This window comes from Zasmidium cellare (assembly GCF_010093935.1).
Source record: "Zasmidium cellare ATCC 36951 unplaced genomic scaffold M409scaffold_5, whole genome shotgun sequence".
Classification (NCBI taxonomy): Eukaryota; Fungi; Ascomycota; class Dothideomycetes; order Mycosphaerellales; family Mycosphaerellaceae; genus Zasmidium; species Zasmidium cellare.
This window is the reverse complement of record NW_022986949.1, coordinates 288,178-304,486: the sequence shown is the minus strand read 5'-3', so window position 1 is coordinate 304,486 and position 16,309 is coordinate 288,178. Positions and strand designations below refer to the sequence as shown.

Genomic DNA, 16,309 nt, shown 5'->3' with positions numbered 1-16,309 from the left:
TGCGACTTCGAGTGAAGCAGAATCGACGTCAAGATGTCCGACAGACACACAAATCGTTCGAGGTGTCATACTACATCGCGCAACACGCAATCAGTACCACGGTACTCGTGGAACACACCACGAACTGCTGCAGGGCAAACACATGTCGAATGCCACATCAACACGACCTGAACGTGGATGTTCAAGCAAAAGTCAACCAAACATCGACCTCACTATTCCAGGAAGACTCGAAGCTGTTCGCAGGAAACAAATCTGTATGTATCTCCACAACGGACGTCACTCGTTAGCCAACCACCACGTGACGTTTAAACCAAAAAAGCCAACCAATCAAACCTAGGCGTCACCGCCATTTCGACAATGTGCTGTTTTGAGACGACCGAACCGTCTCAGACCACTGCATGTTCCGCTCGTTAGCTTGCCTTGCCTTGCTCGCTTCATGCAAGTTATGGCCCCGTGAGCAGGATAGTGTCGAAGGATTGCTGGTTGACGGAGGCCAAGGGAGGTGCGAGGAAGCGAGGACGGTCGTGCCTGATCCGGTGGGAGCGTAGTGGGAGTGGGCTGTTTTGAGGTAAGCGTTGATGTGTTGCTGACGGGAGCGGGTCGGGTGCGAGGCGGTTTTTGTTATGGTGCGGTCATGGTGGGAGTTGGGGAGGGTTGATGGGTCTTGGCTGGTGTTGGACGGGGTGCTGGGAAGCCCATGGGGAGGGTCGAGATGTAATGCTGCAGCAGGGAACGGATGCTCGTGCGACTGTGCCAGCGGGCTGCAGAGGTAGCGATGAAGCATGTACCATCGATGTCGTCGTCGTCGCGGGGCGCGGTTGGAAAAAAGGACGGCATATTTGCATCAATTGAGTTTGAGTTTGGCGGCTAGCTGGGAGCAGGCTAGCGGCGACGGTTTGGTTCTTGAGCTGCCAACGCATACTCTGACCTCGACTCCTCCACGACGATGGGCGATGAGAGTTCTGGCCTACGTCAGACTCGGCTATCTGCTGGCCAGCGCAGGACGCCGGACGGTGCGTCGTGCATGCAAAGTAGTCTGGTTAACGGTGCCACGTCTGCTGCAGCGACAGCGGAGACATCGTGGCCCACCGCATGCACCTAGCCGGCCGTAGTCGAGGAGTGCAGCGCAGAGTCCTGCTCCTCGTCCCGCCAGTTGGTCTGTCCTCCTTTCTGCTCTGCTGCTGCTTGCTTGCTGCGAACGAGCCTCGCGCGTTGGGCATCGACGCGGGCGTTGGAGGAGTTGGTTGTTGTTCTGCGTGCAAAATCCATATACGAAGCCCGCCGTACCGTGCCTGAGCCCTGCGAACTTGCCTGGACCCGTTCCGTCGAGCCCATACCAAGAATCCTGCCCGCGACGAGCGCACACAGCCGGGGTCGAGCGCGAAATTGATTCATCGAGGCGGCGGTAATTGAACGAGCGATTCCACCCTCGAGCGCCGGCGTTTGCCACTCCTTCGCCATAGCCATAGCAGCAGCAGCATAAGAAGAGCAGCGAGCAGCGGCAGTGTCGAGGACAGGACGATGCCCCAGCGCAACGACACCCACCAGCCACCCGCCGACGACCACAACACACTGCCCGTGACGTCTGACTGCCTCTGCCTCCATCCCCGTCCTTCATTGGTGCTCCCTCGCCAGCCCAGCGCGAATCACACGCTGCCGTCGTCCTGCTAGCACCGAAGTCTGTTTCCTACGCACATAATAGGTACTGCTATTCTCTCTCATCATCATCACATCTCCACCCTCCGCGCAGACTCTTCTCTGCCATCCAGCACCCAGCGACTGATGGCTTCTAGTAGTCGCTATCCCCCAGCGCTTCCCGCCGCCGGCCGGACCAGGCGTCGTTGCTGCTGCGCTGCCAGGAGGAGGACGCTGGAGAGCCTTTGCTGCTACTGTCCAACTCGTCCTGGCCTTTCTGCTTTCGGTATTTCCAGGCCTCTAATTGTGCCATTGGCCGCACATAATCACGGCACCCTCCAATCTCCACCGCCGCAATCTCCTTGCCCTGCCTATTCGCCGCAGACCCTGTACGAGCTTGCGCTTAGCACCTTGCCGCTGTCGCTGCATCAGGCGCCGAAGACGACGACGTCGTGGTTTCGGGCTGCCAACAACGGCATTGCTCGGCATCGGTCCGCACCATTCGTCGACCGGTGTTGCCAGTTGGGGTGCGAAGGCTGGGCTGAGAGGTATGCTGTGCTGTAGACTACCAACCACGTCCATCTTACTCCGCGGGTTGCACACTATACCTGCAGTGCTGTCCTGAAGGGCAGATACTCTCAATACTTTGCTGCTCATTCTCAAAGTATCTTGTTTGGCAGTCTCGATTCTTGTCGCTGGTACTGATCCATCTGGACTTGCACGAGACACTGACCATTGCTTGAGCTTCGTTGGCTCTGGTCGATGGCAGTGTCTCCAATCGAGGAGAAGATCTTGGGTCGCCTCGCCAAGCAGACAGCACCATTCAACGCACTCCTCTCAGCATCGCTATACCAGGTCTTGGGGCTTTCGATCCTCCTCTCGAGGAAGTTGTACAGAGCGCGGAAGTTGCGGAAACTCGACATCACACGAGATACCAAGTCTCTGCAATTGTACCATCACATCATCTGGCTCGCGAGGGAAGGCCTGTCGATTACGGAGGTGTACATCCTGCCGTACTGTCAAAATGGGGAGCGAGGGCCAGAATGTCGGGTCATGGCAGCAAAGCTACGAGCCTCGCTCTATCACGTTTTCTGCCTCTTCCACAATCACCCGCCCATCAGCCAGCTCAGCGGTCGGTCGTACGACTCGACGAGTCCACTGTCCAGCGCGCAGTCACCGCAGGCCACACAGGGGACGAAGAGCTCGCCGAAGAGATCACCACCAAACAGCGGTAGACACGCGAGACAGCGCTCTGGCAACACGGCCTTGCGAGATCCTATCCCTTCGATGACATCGGAGGCCTCGTACGTGACCAATCCGTACGCAGCAGCTCAATCACCACCTCCCCCTGGACTGGCAATATCAGGGGCACCAGCAGACGCCCGACGCACACCCACCAGACCTCCAGGCCTCGCTCCCATCAACATCTCACCAACACAATCCGCAGCATCATTCCTGCTCCCACCCCTGAACTTCGTGCCCATGGCGCGGGAACATTTCGACGGCGCCCAGCACCTCGCCAACACCCTCCTCGCACCCACCCACGCCTTGCGCCTATCCATCTCCCTCGAGCACGCAGCCTTCCTCTGGGACTGCGCCAAAGAACACGACCGCGCGCGCAAACTCGCCCGCCGCACCATCAAAGACGTCTACAGCTCCTCCGACGGCCTCGACGACGACGAGTTCGCAGACGCCTCCGCCTTGGTCCAGGCCTTGGGTGGCATCGTGAGAAGAGGCTCCAACGATTCCACCCCCCGTCCAAGCACCTCCACCCTTCCCCGACAACAACAACAGCAGCAACAAGCACTCACAACAACTCCGAACCAGCGCCTCCCCCGCCAAAACCCCAACCCCCCCCCCCCCATCGACCGCACCATAGCCCTCTCCCCCAAGAACCGCGCCCCTTCTTCCTCCCCCAACGCACCCCCAACAACTCACAACATCCCGCGCACCATCCCCCGCACGCCCGAACGCCTCTCCACCGTCCCCGAAGTCGAATCCACCGAGGAAGAAGGCGCGACAGCCACAGGCACGACAAACACCCAACCGACAACGACGGGCCTCAGCCCGCCCGTCTCCCGCCTGAGCAGTCGCTCGTCCGCCACGTCCGCGGCGGCGGGGTCGGAGAAGGCCGCGAAGCGCAGGGCTGTGGAGAGGGCGGAGGAGCGGGCTGCGGCGGCGGGGGGGAGTAGTAGTCGGGTGTCGCAGCGGAGTGGACTCAGTGGAGGGGGGCGGAGTAGTCAGAGGAGTGGGGGGAGTCGAAGGGAGAGGAGGCGGGAGGCGAGTCGGAAGATGGAGGAAGGGGAAGAAGGGGAAGAAGGGGATGGTGGTGGTGGTGGTGAGGGGGGATCTTCTTCGCAGCCGCATAGTCGCCAGGCGACGCCTCCTGAAGGGTACGTTCGTCGCGAGTCGTGAGAGAGAACGAAAGAAAGAAAGCAAGCATCATTTGGAGAAAAGGGGAGCAAAAACTACAGACAAGTGTGGGAATTAGGAAGATAGTAGTTAATAACTTATTCTACAATAGGATCACATCTTCCTCGACGCAGGCGGCGCGCCAACGAACCCCCCAAGAACGAGACAACTCGCCTCGTAGGCCCTCTATCCATCCGTTTGCCCAAAAAAAACAAACCCCCACCCAACGCCACGAGTCGAGACAGAAGAGAACACACAATCCCCCAACGACGTACCCCTCGACAAAAGCGCCCGCACCCCCCGACGACCGCCGCGAAGCCATCCTCCGCACCCTCCAAATCATCGCCGCCGTAGCCCAACGCCGTAGTCGCAGCAGCGTCCCCCACAGCGCCAGAATCACGACAATCTGAACAGCCAAAGCGCCGCAAAAACAAAAACCACACTCGAGGGAGCGTGCAACGCCGACGACAAGAGATGGTGCCCGAAGAAGGTGACCAACAGCAGGAATAGTAGCGTCGCGACGTCGTCCCATCCGAAGCTACCCTTCATCGTCGTCATCCGAGTCCTTGATACTTTCGTGCTCACGCCCCTGGATTTCAGGGGTCGCGTCGCGTGGTGTACTACTGCAGGCGGGTCGACGGGGTCTGCTTCGGGCGGGGGGTCGACGGGGTCTGCTGCGGGAGGTTCGACGGGTTCTACTTCGGGGGGCTCGACGGTGATGGTTTCCACCGAGGGCAGCTCGACGGTGATGGTTGGGACCTCGTTGGGCTCGAATGTGACGGTTTCCAGCTCGGTTGGCCCGATTTTGAGGGTTGCGACCTCTGGGATCTGCGCTTCGACGAGAGCCCCGGATGATGAGGTTCGGGTGATCGAGACGTAGCTGCGCGTGATGGTGGCCGTGTTGTGGGAAGCTGTGGGCAGAGTAACGACGGTTTCCACCGTACCTCCCTCGTAGACAACCTCGAGCGACCGCGGTTGGCCAGTGGTGATTGTTGAGTGCTCCTCGGGCGATATGGTCCTCGCTCCACTTGGTTCACTCGTCTGCACAGGACCTGTTGGCGCTGTAATGGTGACGGTTTCCAACGTGGTCCCACTATAGACAATGTCGACTGTATGCCCATCGGTGGTTATTACCGAGGGTCGACTGAACGGCGCCGTGGCAGTACTCGGCGGCGCTATGGACGCTTGAGATGGCACCGTGATGACAGGCGTGACGGATGATGGATTTTGGCCGCTTTGGAGAGTGGCCATCGGTGCACTCGCAGTCACCGTCATGGTCGAAACATAGCTGACGTTCGTGTTGGGAGGCGCGGTCAGAGCACAGGGACATGTCGTTTGGACGGTGACGGTCAGAATTGGACCAGTTGGCGTCGATTGCAGCAGAGAAGCCTTCCCAGTGACGGTCGTGGTCGTAACATAGCTGATGTTTGAACTGGGAGGCACGCACGACGAAGAGCTGGTATTGTTCGCCGGGGCCGTAACCGTCAGCGTAGGACCAGTTTGAGAAGCGTTCGCAATGACAGTCGTTGTTGTCACATAGCTGACGTTTGTACTCGGCGACGAGCTCGTGACATTCGTCTGATTTGCAGGGATCGTGACAGTCAATGTAGGACCACTCTGAGACGGCGCCACAGTCTGGTTCTGGGTCACCGTCATGGCAGCGATGGAGCTGCTATTGTTTGCCGACGTCGTTGTGTTCGCTGCAGGCCTCGATGTGGGAATCTGTGTTCCAACAATGACCATCGTGGTTGCGTTACTGACAACTGCCGTGGCGTTGATGGTCTGAGTTGTCAAAGGGACATCGCTGCCATTGACTGTTTGAAAGACGGTGACTGTGGGAACTGGCGGCGCTGGTTGACCGGATCCTGGCGCTGTGACTACCACAGTGGTTGCTCCGCCTTTTGCAGGCGAGCCGGCCGCTGGAATCGCCGTGGTGATTGTGATCGTTGCCGCAGAAGTTGGAGGAGCCTGGCCAGCAGAGGTTGCATTATTGGGCACTGGTTTTGGGGGGCTTTGAGGAATAGGACTGTCCTTGATAGTTTGGAACACGGTAGTGGTTTGGCCTTGAGGAGGAGGGCCGGCCATATCGGGGGCTGCGCCATTCGCAGGCGAGCCAGATCCTGGTATGGATGTGGTAATGGTGACCGTAGTAGCAGAGTCTGGAGAGCCTTGTCCGCCTTGTCCTGGAGGCGACGAAATGCCAGCTGACGAACTTGGCTTCGAGGGCGAGGATGCACCGCCGGCGCTCGCGACTGAAGAGCCTTGTCCACCTTGACCGCCTTGATCGCCTTGACCGCCTTGTCCGCCTTGTCCGCCTTGTCCAGGAGGAGACGAAACGCCAGCCGACGAACTTGGCTTAGAAGGCGAGGGCGAGGATGCACCGCCTGATGGAGAAGCAGATGGAACGCCAGCAGAAGAAGGACTTGACGGCGAAGATGCTTGTCCACCACCACCTCCACCACCGCCAGAAATGGTGACTGTTTGAACAACTGTATTGGTAGCTGGTTGATTAAGTCCAGGAACGACACCCGAAACAACGCCAGGAGTGCTAGAAAGTGAGCCCGGTGAATTCGCTCCACAACCTCGAAGGACGCGCTTATGCTCATCCACATGCATTAGGCGGAGGACCACCAGAGCCTTCACCGCTGCCGCTCCCACCACTGCCGCCCGTGCCAGTTCCAGTGCCGTTCGAGCCATCGCCTGTGCCTGCGCCATTTCCTCCACTTCCACCAATATCGCCTGCACCGCCAGCTCCACCCGACGAAGAACCAGCACCACCTTGTTGGGTGAAGTTGGCACACGTGATAGCCGTCTTGTTGGCGTAGTGGAAAACCAGGCTGTGGCCTACAACCGTCGCTGGGCCATCGTCGACGGAGACGTACAAATCCTCGTAGCTGTCAACCATATCAATCAGTAAAGCTTCACATCAAGACAACAAGGTATCGGAGATGACTGACCTAGCAGAGAAAGCACCAGGGCTACCCGCGGTTCCATGCTTGCCCGAGAGATCGCCCACTTCACAAGCAGCCGGCGTGGCCTTGTCGCATCCAGTGCCACCATTGCCGTAGGGATCGAGATGGCCGCTAGCCGTGGCACAGCTACCGTTGGCAGCCAGGGAGGAGTTATGGATATGGTAGACTTGAGACATGCAGATATCAGCTTATTGTCTTTTGTATGTGTATTGTGCTTGATGGTGTACTCACGAAACGGGCCGCCCTCGCTCGGCAGACCAGAGAAGCTCACGGAGATGTGCACGCCTTGACCGCTGCTGGCTCCAGTGACGACGACTGAACCCTGCACTGGGGTAGTATTTGGAAGCTGGGCAATGTACTGCACATCTCCGGGCTGGTTGGTTGTGGGGGGAGCGTCACCAGCGAAGGCCAGAGCCGTGAAGCTCGCGAGGAGGGTGAAGGCGCGCATGTTTGACGGCAGGTATCGATTTCGAAGGTGTTGTTGAAGTAGTAGTGAAGCGCGTGTCCAGTGGTTGAGTGAGTTATTGAAGGGTATCGAAGATGTGGAGTGTTCCAAGGAGGTTCTGGAAAGGGAGGTCGGAATGTGAGTGATGTCAATGTTTTGGACAACAAGCGCCGAGACTCGTGTGAAGGATGAGTTTGAGGAAGGATGATTGTTGTTTGCCGTCAACAGCAGCCGCCAGTGGCGCACGTGATGGGGATAGGCGGAGTCAGGGAGTGATGAGTCGTAGTGAGGAGAGGGTGGTGAGATGTCGGTGTAGATGATGGTGGAGGAGGAAGACGAACCTGGTGATGTTTGGCCGATTGATCTGATCGGAGCAACCACAGTGGTGCTTCACGCTTGCCAAAGCTTTGTAGAGCAAGAAGAGGAGAAGGTGTTGAGCAAACGAGGTTGCCACAGACCAAGTGATGCGAGGCTAGGAAGTCACGCTTGGCTTGCTCCACAGAGTTTCACAGGGCCAGGAGCCTGTGACATGGTGGAAGGTCTCGTATGTCGCTTCCCGTTAGCAGCGTGCAACTACGGCGTGCGACCTACAACAATCGCCTTGGATTGATCAGTCTAGCCTCCAATATGCGCCATTCGAGACTCGTTTGTTGGTCTTGGACATGTCAGAAGACATGGTCCAGCTGTGCCACAAGCCAAGGCTGCCAAAGACAGGAGTCTCCTGTCAAATCTCCAACAGACAAGGGATGCGTATGGCTGGTAAGAAGCATTGACTTCCAGTTCGTAAGAACTCTCTTTCTGCTGATTTATCTCTTTTGACGCCGCCTGGTCTCGCGATCGTTTCGTCGGTCACTCCGCTCTGTTCTGCTCCCGTGATCCCAATGCTTCCCTGCAAGTCATATGTTACGCCGCCAACACCTCGCTGTAAAGGATATAGGCCATTTCGCTGCCGTCGCCCGTCCAATCATAACCTTCCCTCAAGATAGACACTCCTCAAACTCCCACAAACTAACCCTCCGTCCAGCAGCCGGGCTAAGCAGATTCGTGATGTCCGTCACGCGCGCTGTCATTTCACAAACATTAGCGCACTCTTTTCCTCAAAACATTTCCAAGATCCTCGCCCGATGTTCAGTATAAAATGCTTGGTTTAGAATGCCGGCTTCTGTGCAGTTTTGGGCGTGATGGCCGCCAAGGTGTGCGTGATCATACTTTGAATGTCCTCCATGCCGTCTGTCTCCAAGCTGTGCATCAGCTCCTCTTGCTGCATCTGATTCAATCCGTTGCCGAACGATCCAGAATCCATGTCCCAGTACTGAGGAACGTACTGCTGGTTCTCCTCGTATCCACCTGGGAACGGATATGCAGCATGGTTCGGATCGAAAGCTTGATTGCCGTAGGGGTCCATGGGCTGTTGCATTGGCAGCGCTGAGGCATTTGCGTGCGCGAATGCAACAGGCGCCTGTTGTGGTGCGGTCCATCCGGGCACAGTCAGATCCGGAGTAAACTGGGGCAGGGCGTTGAACTGTGCATTGGGGAATGGATATTGCTGCTGCTGGAACTGGTTCTGCATGGTGGGTATCGAGTCGGAGCTCCCGTGGTGTGGGACGTTGTGTTGCACAGAAGGCGTTTGCCGAGCAGGAGGCGTCGTGACATTTGGCAAGCTGGAGTCGCTTCTGTAAGGTACGGGCGGGGGCTCCTCCACGCTTCGTCGTTGTGAGTGCTGGTCAATGTATCCGAACTGTCTCTCGGGCGGTGTGGCTACGGACTGGCTACTAACCGTCGCAGGACTGGTCGCTCGAGAACGGCCGTTGACATCCGGGAATGTGGATCCAGGCGAGGCGGCTGCATCTGATGGTGTGGCCGCTGAAATGGGTACGTCGTCATCTTTCTCGTAGATCTTCATGATGGCTGTGATGAGGTTTAGATATAGTTGCACTGCCGAAGCAACTCCGGGCCACCGATCAGAAGCCATCTGTATAGCTTCCATAGCAACTTCCAAATGCTTCTCCACTTCGTCGCGCTTGTGTTTTCGTCTGACCTCGACGTAACTCAGACTCCAGAGCATCGTGTTGATGGCCATGAATATTGATTGCGTGAAGATCCAGGTCAAGTCCACTGTTCGTTTTGTGATCTGTTCTCGTTGCAGGAAGATGTTGTACTGACATGCGTCGTAGCACTTGAAGGCTGCTTCCAGAGATGGTCGAGGGACTTGGGGCGATGGTCGATAGAGAAACACAACCATCGTGTTGTACCTGCCGATGAACCAAATCTTGTTAAGGCCATGACCCTCGTCTTGTGACGGTGATGCATCTCTCCATGCTGCGAGCTTTGCGTCCATTTGCACAAACCATGGGTCACGATCGTCCTTGGGCTCGGTTCTTTTCCGTTGATACAGCTTCCGACGGATCTCCAGCTGTAATAGCCGCATTTTGAAGAAATGGATGGCCACCCATTTCTTGAGCGTCGGTCGTGGAGCAGCAGGATCCACCCCCTGTTCGGTGATGTACTGATCATCGCACGTCTCAAACCAGCCCACATCGACATGCTCTTGAGAGGTTGCGAGCATCGACGGCCGGCCGATCGAATGCGCCAATCCCCATTCCATGACCATGATACACCAAAATAGTCTTCGCCGCATGTCAACTTCGAGATAGTTGATCGTGCCATCAGCTCGCCCGCGGGTGATGGTCTTCTCCTCGTTAAGGCCGAGAGATTGCACCAATCGAACAGCAATCCCCACAACATAGTAGATGGCCGTTCGCGTGGGCGTGAGGAGCGAATACTCTGCCATGAGCGCAAAGCATTGGAGTGTCTTCAAATCCATAGGGCGTACAACAGTTTCCAGATATTTGAGCGCTGCGAGATAGTAGCTGTCTGCAAGTCCAGCGTACTGGGTGTCCATCTTCTGCAGGCTGATTGCAATGACCATTCGGCAGACGAAATGCTGATACGGGCTGGCCTGATCGTGATTCGCATAGACCATGTTAATGTCCTTGTCGAATGTCGGCTCATGCAGCGCTGGGTATTGCGGCTGGACTTTGAGCTTGTAGAGCTGGATCAACAGGTCTGCGAGTGCTCTGTTGGGCAGTTCGACCGCAGCAACATCGCTGATCAACGGGTATACTTTCGAAGTCGGCTTCGCTTGCTCTTGGGCGTAGAGATCCTTGATGTCCCGCGCTCTTTGCTCTGGCACGATATCCAGTATGCTCTTCGCGTCTGTGAATTGCTTGGCCAGCTGCATCACCAGTCTGGTGATTGCGATGCCACTCGAGGGGCCAAGGTATTTCGACTCTTTGGCTTCGTGCACTCGCACCGTCGCCGCGCGCATCATGGCTTCTGGATCGTCCGCGGCGTCTTCATTCTCCACCTTGTCCAGCTCATCTTCGAGTTCGCGGACTTTGTGTTGGAGCCACACGACGTAGTTGCGATTGACGTTGTGCCCTCGATTCGAGTCGTAGTATTCGCATATCGAGTTTGTTCGTTCGCATGGGGTGCAGCGGGGTAGGCCTGGATCGCATCGTGTTTTGCGCTTCACAGACGGTCAATACAGACACAGCAGAAACAACGGTGGTGATGACCTACCTGTCGACAGCGAGTACAGGCCGTCAATGTGTGGGCGACTTGGTTTGAGGAGCCCGTCTCTATTTCGGCGCCGTCGTTTCTGACAGCCGTTTTCTTCTTAACGGCTCCGGTGTTGACAGACATTGCCGGCGGTCTCGTTTGCGTTGTGGTCATGGAATCGCGGCGCGTGCCCTCTTATTTACATGCTCGGGAGGGTCTATCGACGATGCGGTGGTGTCTGCACACGTGCGGTGGTACTACGGGAATGGTGAGGGTGGGATGCTCGCGCTGGTGGAGTGGAGGGGTCGCGGACAGATCAATGGAAGTGGAACGGAGGTCGGGTGCGGTGGGCGGGTTCATTCCAGCGTCATGGCAGCAGTAATTGCATATGATGTGGTTTCGGACGGGGCATGCTTGTAGCGTGGACGGCTTCTTGGTGAGATGAAAGCTGCTGCGCCGCCGGGTACATGCAGGGCAAGCGCAGGACACACAGGAACTTGACTTTCTTACTTTCTGCCAGAGGGCGGTCGGGCGGCCTCCGGGCTGGCGCAGTGATTGGCTGCAGCGGAGTTGCGCACGTCGAAGGGCATGGAGGTGCTCGCAAGCGACAACTCAAAGCATCGCCAAAAGTTGGACGGCGCGGGAGATGGACGAGATTGACACCGCCATGGCCCGCTGCCAGAGGCCCTGAAGACGGCCATGGCTTGCATCTCGCTCGACACGGCAATTCGATGCCTCGGGGCGGCAGGATGCTCTGGGCGAAGCCATGCACAACACATCGCCTAGAACGCGCAAAGGCATCCCCTCTCCCTCACCACATGGCGCGCTATCATTGCTATCCTCGTTATCCCGGTCCTTCTCAACACGACTGTGCGACCCGAGCAAGCCACGCTCCAAAGCCAATTCCACCGGCCATGTGATGGGGACCATGGCCAGCTATCGCCGGTGCCCTGATCCCTCATTCGCCGTACCAGAAGGGGGAGATATCGTGAAGGAACATCACGTAAGCCCTCGACTTAGACGAGCACTCGTAGGTGAACGTAGTCGACGACGATTCTGCGTCGGCAATAGTAGTTGCACGCATTTGATAGTGGGATATTCTATGGTAGTGCATTCCGCTGGCCGGGCCAAAAGTAGTGCGATATTCGGCAATGTCTTCTGTCCCTACCCGATCATGCCTCCGACGGACGGCCTTGCTCGAGTCGACCGCCTTGACCTTCCTCTCCCGTTGCTGCTGCTGCTTCTACACACATACTCTCCCGCTGCATGGCGTTCAACTCATGAGAGAGACTCTACCGTCACCGCTCCATGCACCGCCCCATTGCTGCACCGCTGCATCATATCTCTCCGTCATTCGCTGGCCCTACAGACCAAAGCCGCACCCACATGTCAGAACTCGGCCTAAATCGTGGCTGAGGCAGAGCTAAGGCTGCACGTGTGATACGGTACGAACCCCAGTGCGCATCGCTGAGCTCGCCTTGCGCCTTGCCAGTGCGGGTGATTCTGTGCTCCTTCATTTCCCCTGCCATGGCCTTTGCAGCGGTATAAGCTGCTGCTGCTGGACTCCAGTCCATCCATCACGCTGACCCACGATCCCACCCCGCTGCTCAGGCTGCGCAACGCTCGCGCTTACGCTCATATCACCGCTAACCATGGCCGTAGAAGACGTCGATGCCACCACTCTGATGCCTCTCGAGACCCCCATCCTCAAGGTCTCGCGGTATGCCAGCCTTGCCCCTCGAAGGAGATATTCGTTGCTGACGACACACTTCTTATACAGGCCAGTGGCTGCATGCTCGCGGTGCCGCAACGCCAAGATCAAATGCGACGGCAAGCTGCCCGCCTGTACTTCTTGCGAGAAGAATGGCAGGGCTGCCGAGTGTACCAGCACTAACGATCAGTTTGCACGAGGCAAGGAGCGAAGCTATGTCTCCACCCTCGAGACCCGCATCGACAAGCTGCAGGCCAAACTGGAAGAAGCGCGAGCGAGGAAACCTTCAGTCGTGTCGATCCCCGACGATGATATGAATGCTTCGCGAAGGCAGTCTTACCAAGTCCAGGAACCGCCCACTCCAAATACCACCAGCAAAGCCCTGAGACGGAAAGAAGCCACCGCCATCGATGACTTGGTATCAGACTTTGGCTTTCTGTCCGTCAACGCCACCGCAAGAGACTTCTATGGCTTTACTACTGCCATGTCGTACGCTCGACTCGTGCTCTGGGCATGTTCGAAGGATCCTTTACCAGAGGGAATGGCCCAGCCTCTACCGCCGCGATATGCTGCCACCGCGTTGATCCAACACTACCTCAACAATATCTTCGTTCTCCTCCCTGTATTCGACGAAGCCAGTTTCTATGCCTCAGTCGACAATGTCTATTCCAGAAACTCACACCAGGCAGAACCTCTGGATCACTGGCTGGTGCGGGTGGTCCTGGCCATTTCGAGTGCTTCAATGTCCGAGCAAAGAGGTGACCAACGCTACATGGAGGCTATCGGCCATGTGTGTGCTGCGTTGGAGTCCTCCGAAGACGTGCTGCATCCCGGTGCGATTAATAGTATTCAAGCCATCGTGTTGCTTACCGAGTACGCTATGCTGGATCCTCACCACTTCGATTCCTGGGGCTTGATTGGTGCAGCTTCCCGTGCCATGGTTGACCTGGGTCTTCACCAGGATCCACCAAAAGGTACGGCCATGCCCAAAGGCAAGCTGGAACTTCGACGTCGTGTATATCATTGCATCTACGCCCTCGATCGATCAACATCACTCGTACAGACGAGGGCGTTCTCCTTTTCAGACGACAGCGCCAAGGTGAAAGTCCCATTCGGCAAGCAAGCATCGTCAGCGCCAACATCGCCAGGTCCTTCCGTGCCACAAAAGCTCTGGTCACAGTCTCACGAGCACGCTATGCACTTGGTGGAGCTTCGAAAGTTGCAGTCTCGGTGGTATAGCGACTTATTCCAGTCTGGACGAAGTCGATGGGATGAGCCTTATCCTTACGTCTGGAGCACGTGTGAGTCAATGCGCAAATGGTTCGAAAACCTACCGCCAACGACATCGCCCAACATGCGCGCATTCTTCGAACTTGATCTGCTCTACTCGTACGTTTACGTGCTCTCACCATCTCCCCGGGTGCCGGCCATCAGACCCTTTGCGCAGAAGCTCATCTTCGAATACTGCATCCAATATGCCGACTTGATGTTGCGATTGATCAGCGATCCAGCGTACACAGCTCCACTGACTTTTTACGACGCAATGAGGGTTTACATGACTGGTCGACAGTTTCTCGACGTCCTACAACACGATCTCGATGCTCTTATGAGCGGCAGCATTCCGCCACATCCAGAAGTTAAACCTACAGCTGCTCCACCACCACCAATGCCTGTCGTTCCACTACCGCCTGGAGATACTGTACTGCGCTTTAACATTGCTCGAAGCATCGCCTGCATCAAGAACATTTCAGAATCATTGTCTCGATTCGGCATTCGCTGGGGATATATGAGGTGAGTCTTGAGAAATCGAGGTCGTGAACTCTTACTAACGATTTCATAGCTGGAGTCAGAGGTATCAAGGCGAGACATCTCCAATGCTGGACGAACTCAATATTCGGTTGCGTGATTTGGAGGGCACTCGTAGACAGAGTGTCTGGCATTCAGGATCGAGTGGTTCAGTGGGTAGTACCCAGGCGTACCAATCACCTCCCAGTATGCAGACACCGCCAGGCATGCCAACGCCACCCGGAATTCCACAGCAACCTGTGATGTCTGTGCAACAGACTCCACCCGGTCTGCCACACGCGCATCCTATTCACCACGTCAGCCCACCTCAGTTCCACCAGCAGCCTATTGGACCTGTATCATACAATATGGCCTCTTTTGCAGCTGGGCAGCAAGCATATCAGCAACAGCACCAGTACCAGCAGCCTGCGTATAATTTCAATCAGATGCCCACTCCCGCGCAAAATGCACCGTTCACCATGCATCAAGGCAACGCTCATCGCCCAAGCCAACAATTTGCAACTTGGACCGGCTATGGAGGCATTGGTGGTCAGCCAGATATGTTGGACGAAGAGAATGCAGTACCGCCAGACTCAAATCCGTGGAAAACTTGATTATGACGAGGCATGCTGAACAGTTGATAGGTTCGAGGTCGTAGTGGAATGACCCACCTGAACTGGTCACAGATTGTGCAGCAAGAATCCGCAGCCACCAATGTCTCCCCGCTCGCCCAGGTTACGAGTCACCGACATGGGTTACCACAAGGCACATTCGCTCGAAAAATCCCACGTTCTCCGTCTGCCGATTCATCAGAACTCCCTCGTCCGATCGGCTTGAGAACGAGTTCGGCTCCTGCCCAGAGACGAGATCCGCCAAGATCGGTTCCTGACTTCTACATCCCGCCGACCAGCAATCTGCCTCCTCTCACAGGCACTGGACCCGCTCCGGCGGCGCATCAGTTGACGAGAGACTCGGCGACGATGATGATGCAACAGGGTAGCAATGCAGGGGAGTCTCTACAGTCGCAGCTTCACCGCACGCAGTCAGGCGGTTCCCAGCAGGGTCAATGAAAGGCGGATTAGATGAATGTTTTCGTGTATTGAACGGCTGAGATGTGGGTGAAGGAATGAGATGACTTCGCAATTCGAGAGTTCGAGTGCAATCGTGTCGGAGAATGATGCAAAAATATTGATAAGCTACTATCGATTGACCTCTTACACCGAAGTCCACCACATCGTCTCGACCCTCCCTCCCATATACATCAAAAGGAATCTCATATTTCCTAATCCAAAAGGACCAGCAAAAAGGAGTTATAATCAACAGCCGTTGGCCATAGACACGCTTTCTGTCCCCCGAGCCCGCCTCACTTTGTGTGTTCGATGGAGGGGCAGTGTTCAAAAGATATATGAGATCTTGAATTGTTGCTTTTGGGGTTTAGCGAGGACTAGTGTGGGGCTAGCGTGGTTCGGGTGTGGTGCGCCGAGCCCTAGGTGGTTGCCCCTCGTGTTTCTGGCTTTTTGTGGAGGGAGGTAGGTAGGTGCTTGCTTGTTGCTTGCTTGACTGACAAGAAAGATGTCGTGTGAGACGCGATGAACATCGACGAGCGGGCGAACAGTTTTGCTATTCATGCGGCTTGTCGGGAGGGGCAGAGTGCGTAAACAACATCTTTTCCACAAGCACACACATGCACAGATACTAATACTTCGTTTCTGGTGATTACAGCCCAAAAAGTCCTCTCCCTCCTCAACGCCGACCCCAAACTCGCCCTCCTCCGCGACGACGACGACC

At 56.4% G+C, this 16,309-nt stretch overlaps 4 protein-coding genes across 4 annotated transcripts; 2 read left to right on the top strand and 2 right to left on the bottom strand.

Annotated features, from left to right (window-relative positions):
- Window positions 1–1,098: 1,098 nt before the first annotated feature.
- Window positions 1,099–1,467, bottom strand: M409DRAFT_50740 (uncharacterized protein; the record flags this gene model as incomplete). Its single annotated transcript, XM_033811616.1, has 1 exon — window positions 1,099–1,467. One exon carries the CDS (start codon window positions 1,465–1,467, stop codon window positions 1,099–1,101), a length of 369 nt encoding a protein of 122 aa, XP_033672164.1.
- Window positions 1,468–1,782: 315 nt separating this feature from the next.
- Window positions 1,783–4,050, top strand: M409DRAFT_50739 (uncharacterized protein; the record flags this gene model as incomplete). Its single annotated transcript, XM_033811615.1, has 3 exons — window positions 1,783–2,024; window positions 2,068–2,183; window positions 2,405–4,050. 3 exons carry the CDS (start codon window positions 1,783–1,785, stop codon window positions 4,048–4,050), a joined length of 2,004 nt encoding a protein of 667 aa, XP_033672163.1.
- A 4,561-nt stretch (window positions 4,051–8,611) lies between these two features.
- Window positions 8,612–11,169, bottom strand: M409DRAFT_18388 (uncharacterized protein; the record flags this gene model as incomplete). The annotated part of the gene is made up of 2 exons (XM_033804471.1): window positions 8,612–10,993; window positions 11,047–11,169. The coding sequence occupies 2 exons, from the start codon at window positions 11,167–11,169 to the stop codon at window positions 8,612–8,614; spliced, it is 2,505 nt and encodes an 834-aa protein (XP_033672162.1).
- A 1,508-nt stretch (window positions 11,170–12,677) lies between these two features.
- On the top strand, window positions 12,678–15,135 carry M409DRAFT_63623 (uncharacterized protein; the record flags this gene model as incomplete). Its single annotated transcript, XM_033815685.1, has 3 exons — window positions 12,678–12,745; window positions 12,806–14,527; window positions 14,577–15,135. The coding sequence occupies 3 exons, from the start codon at window positions 12,678–12,680 to the stop codon at window positions 15,133–15,135; spliced, it is 2,349 nt and encodes a 782-aa protein (XP_033672161.1).
- Between the last annotated feature and the right edge of the window lie 1,174 nt (window positions 15,136–16,309).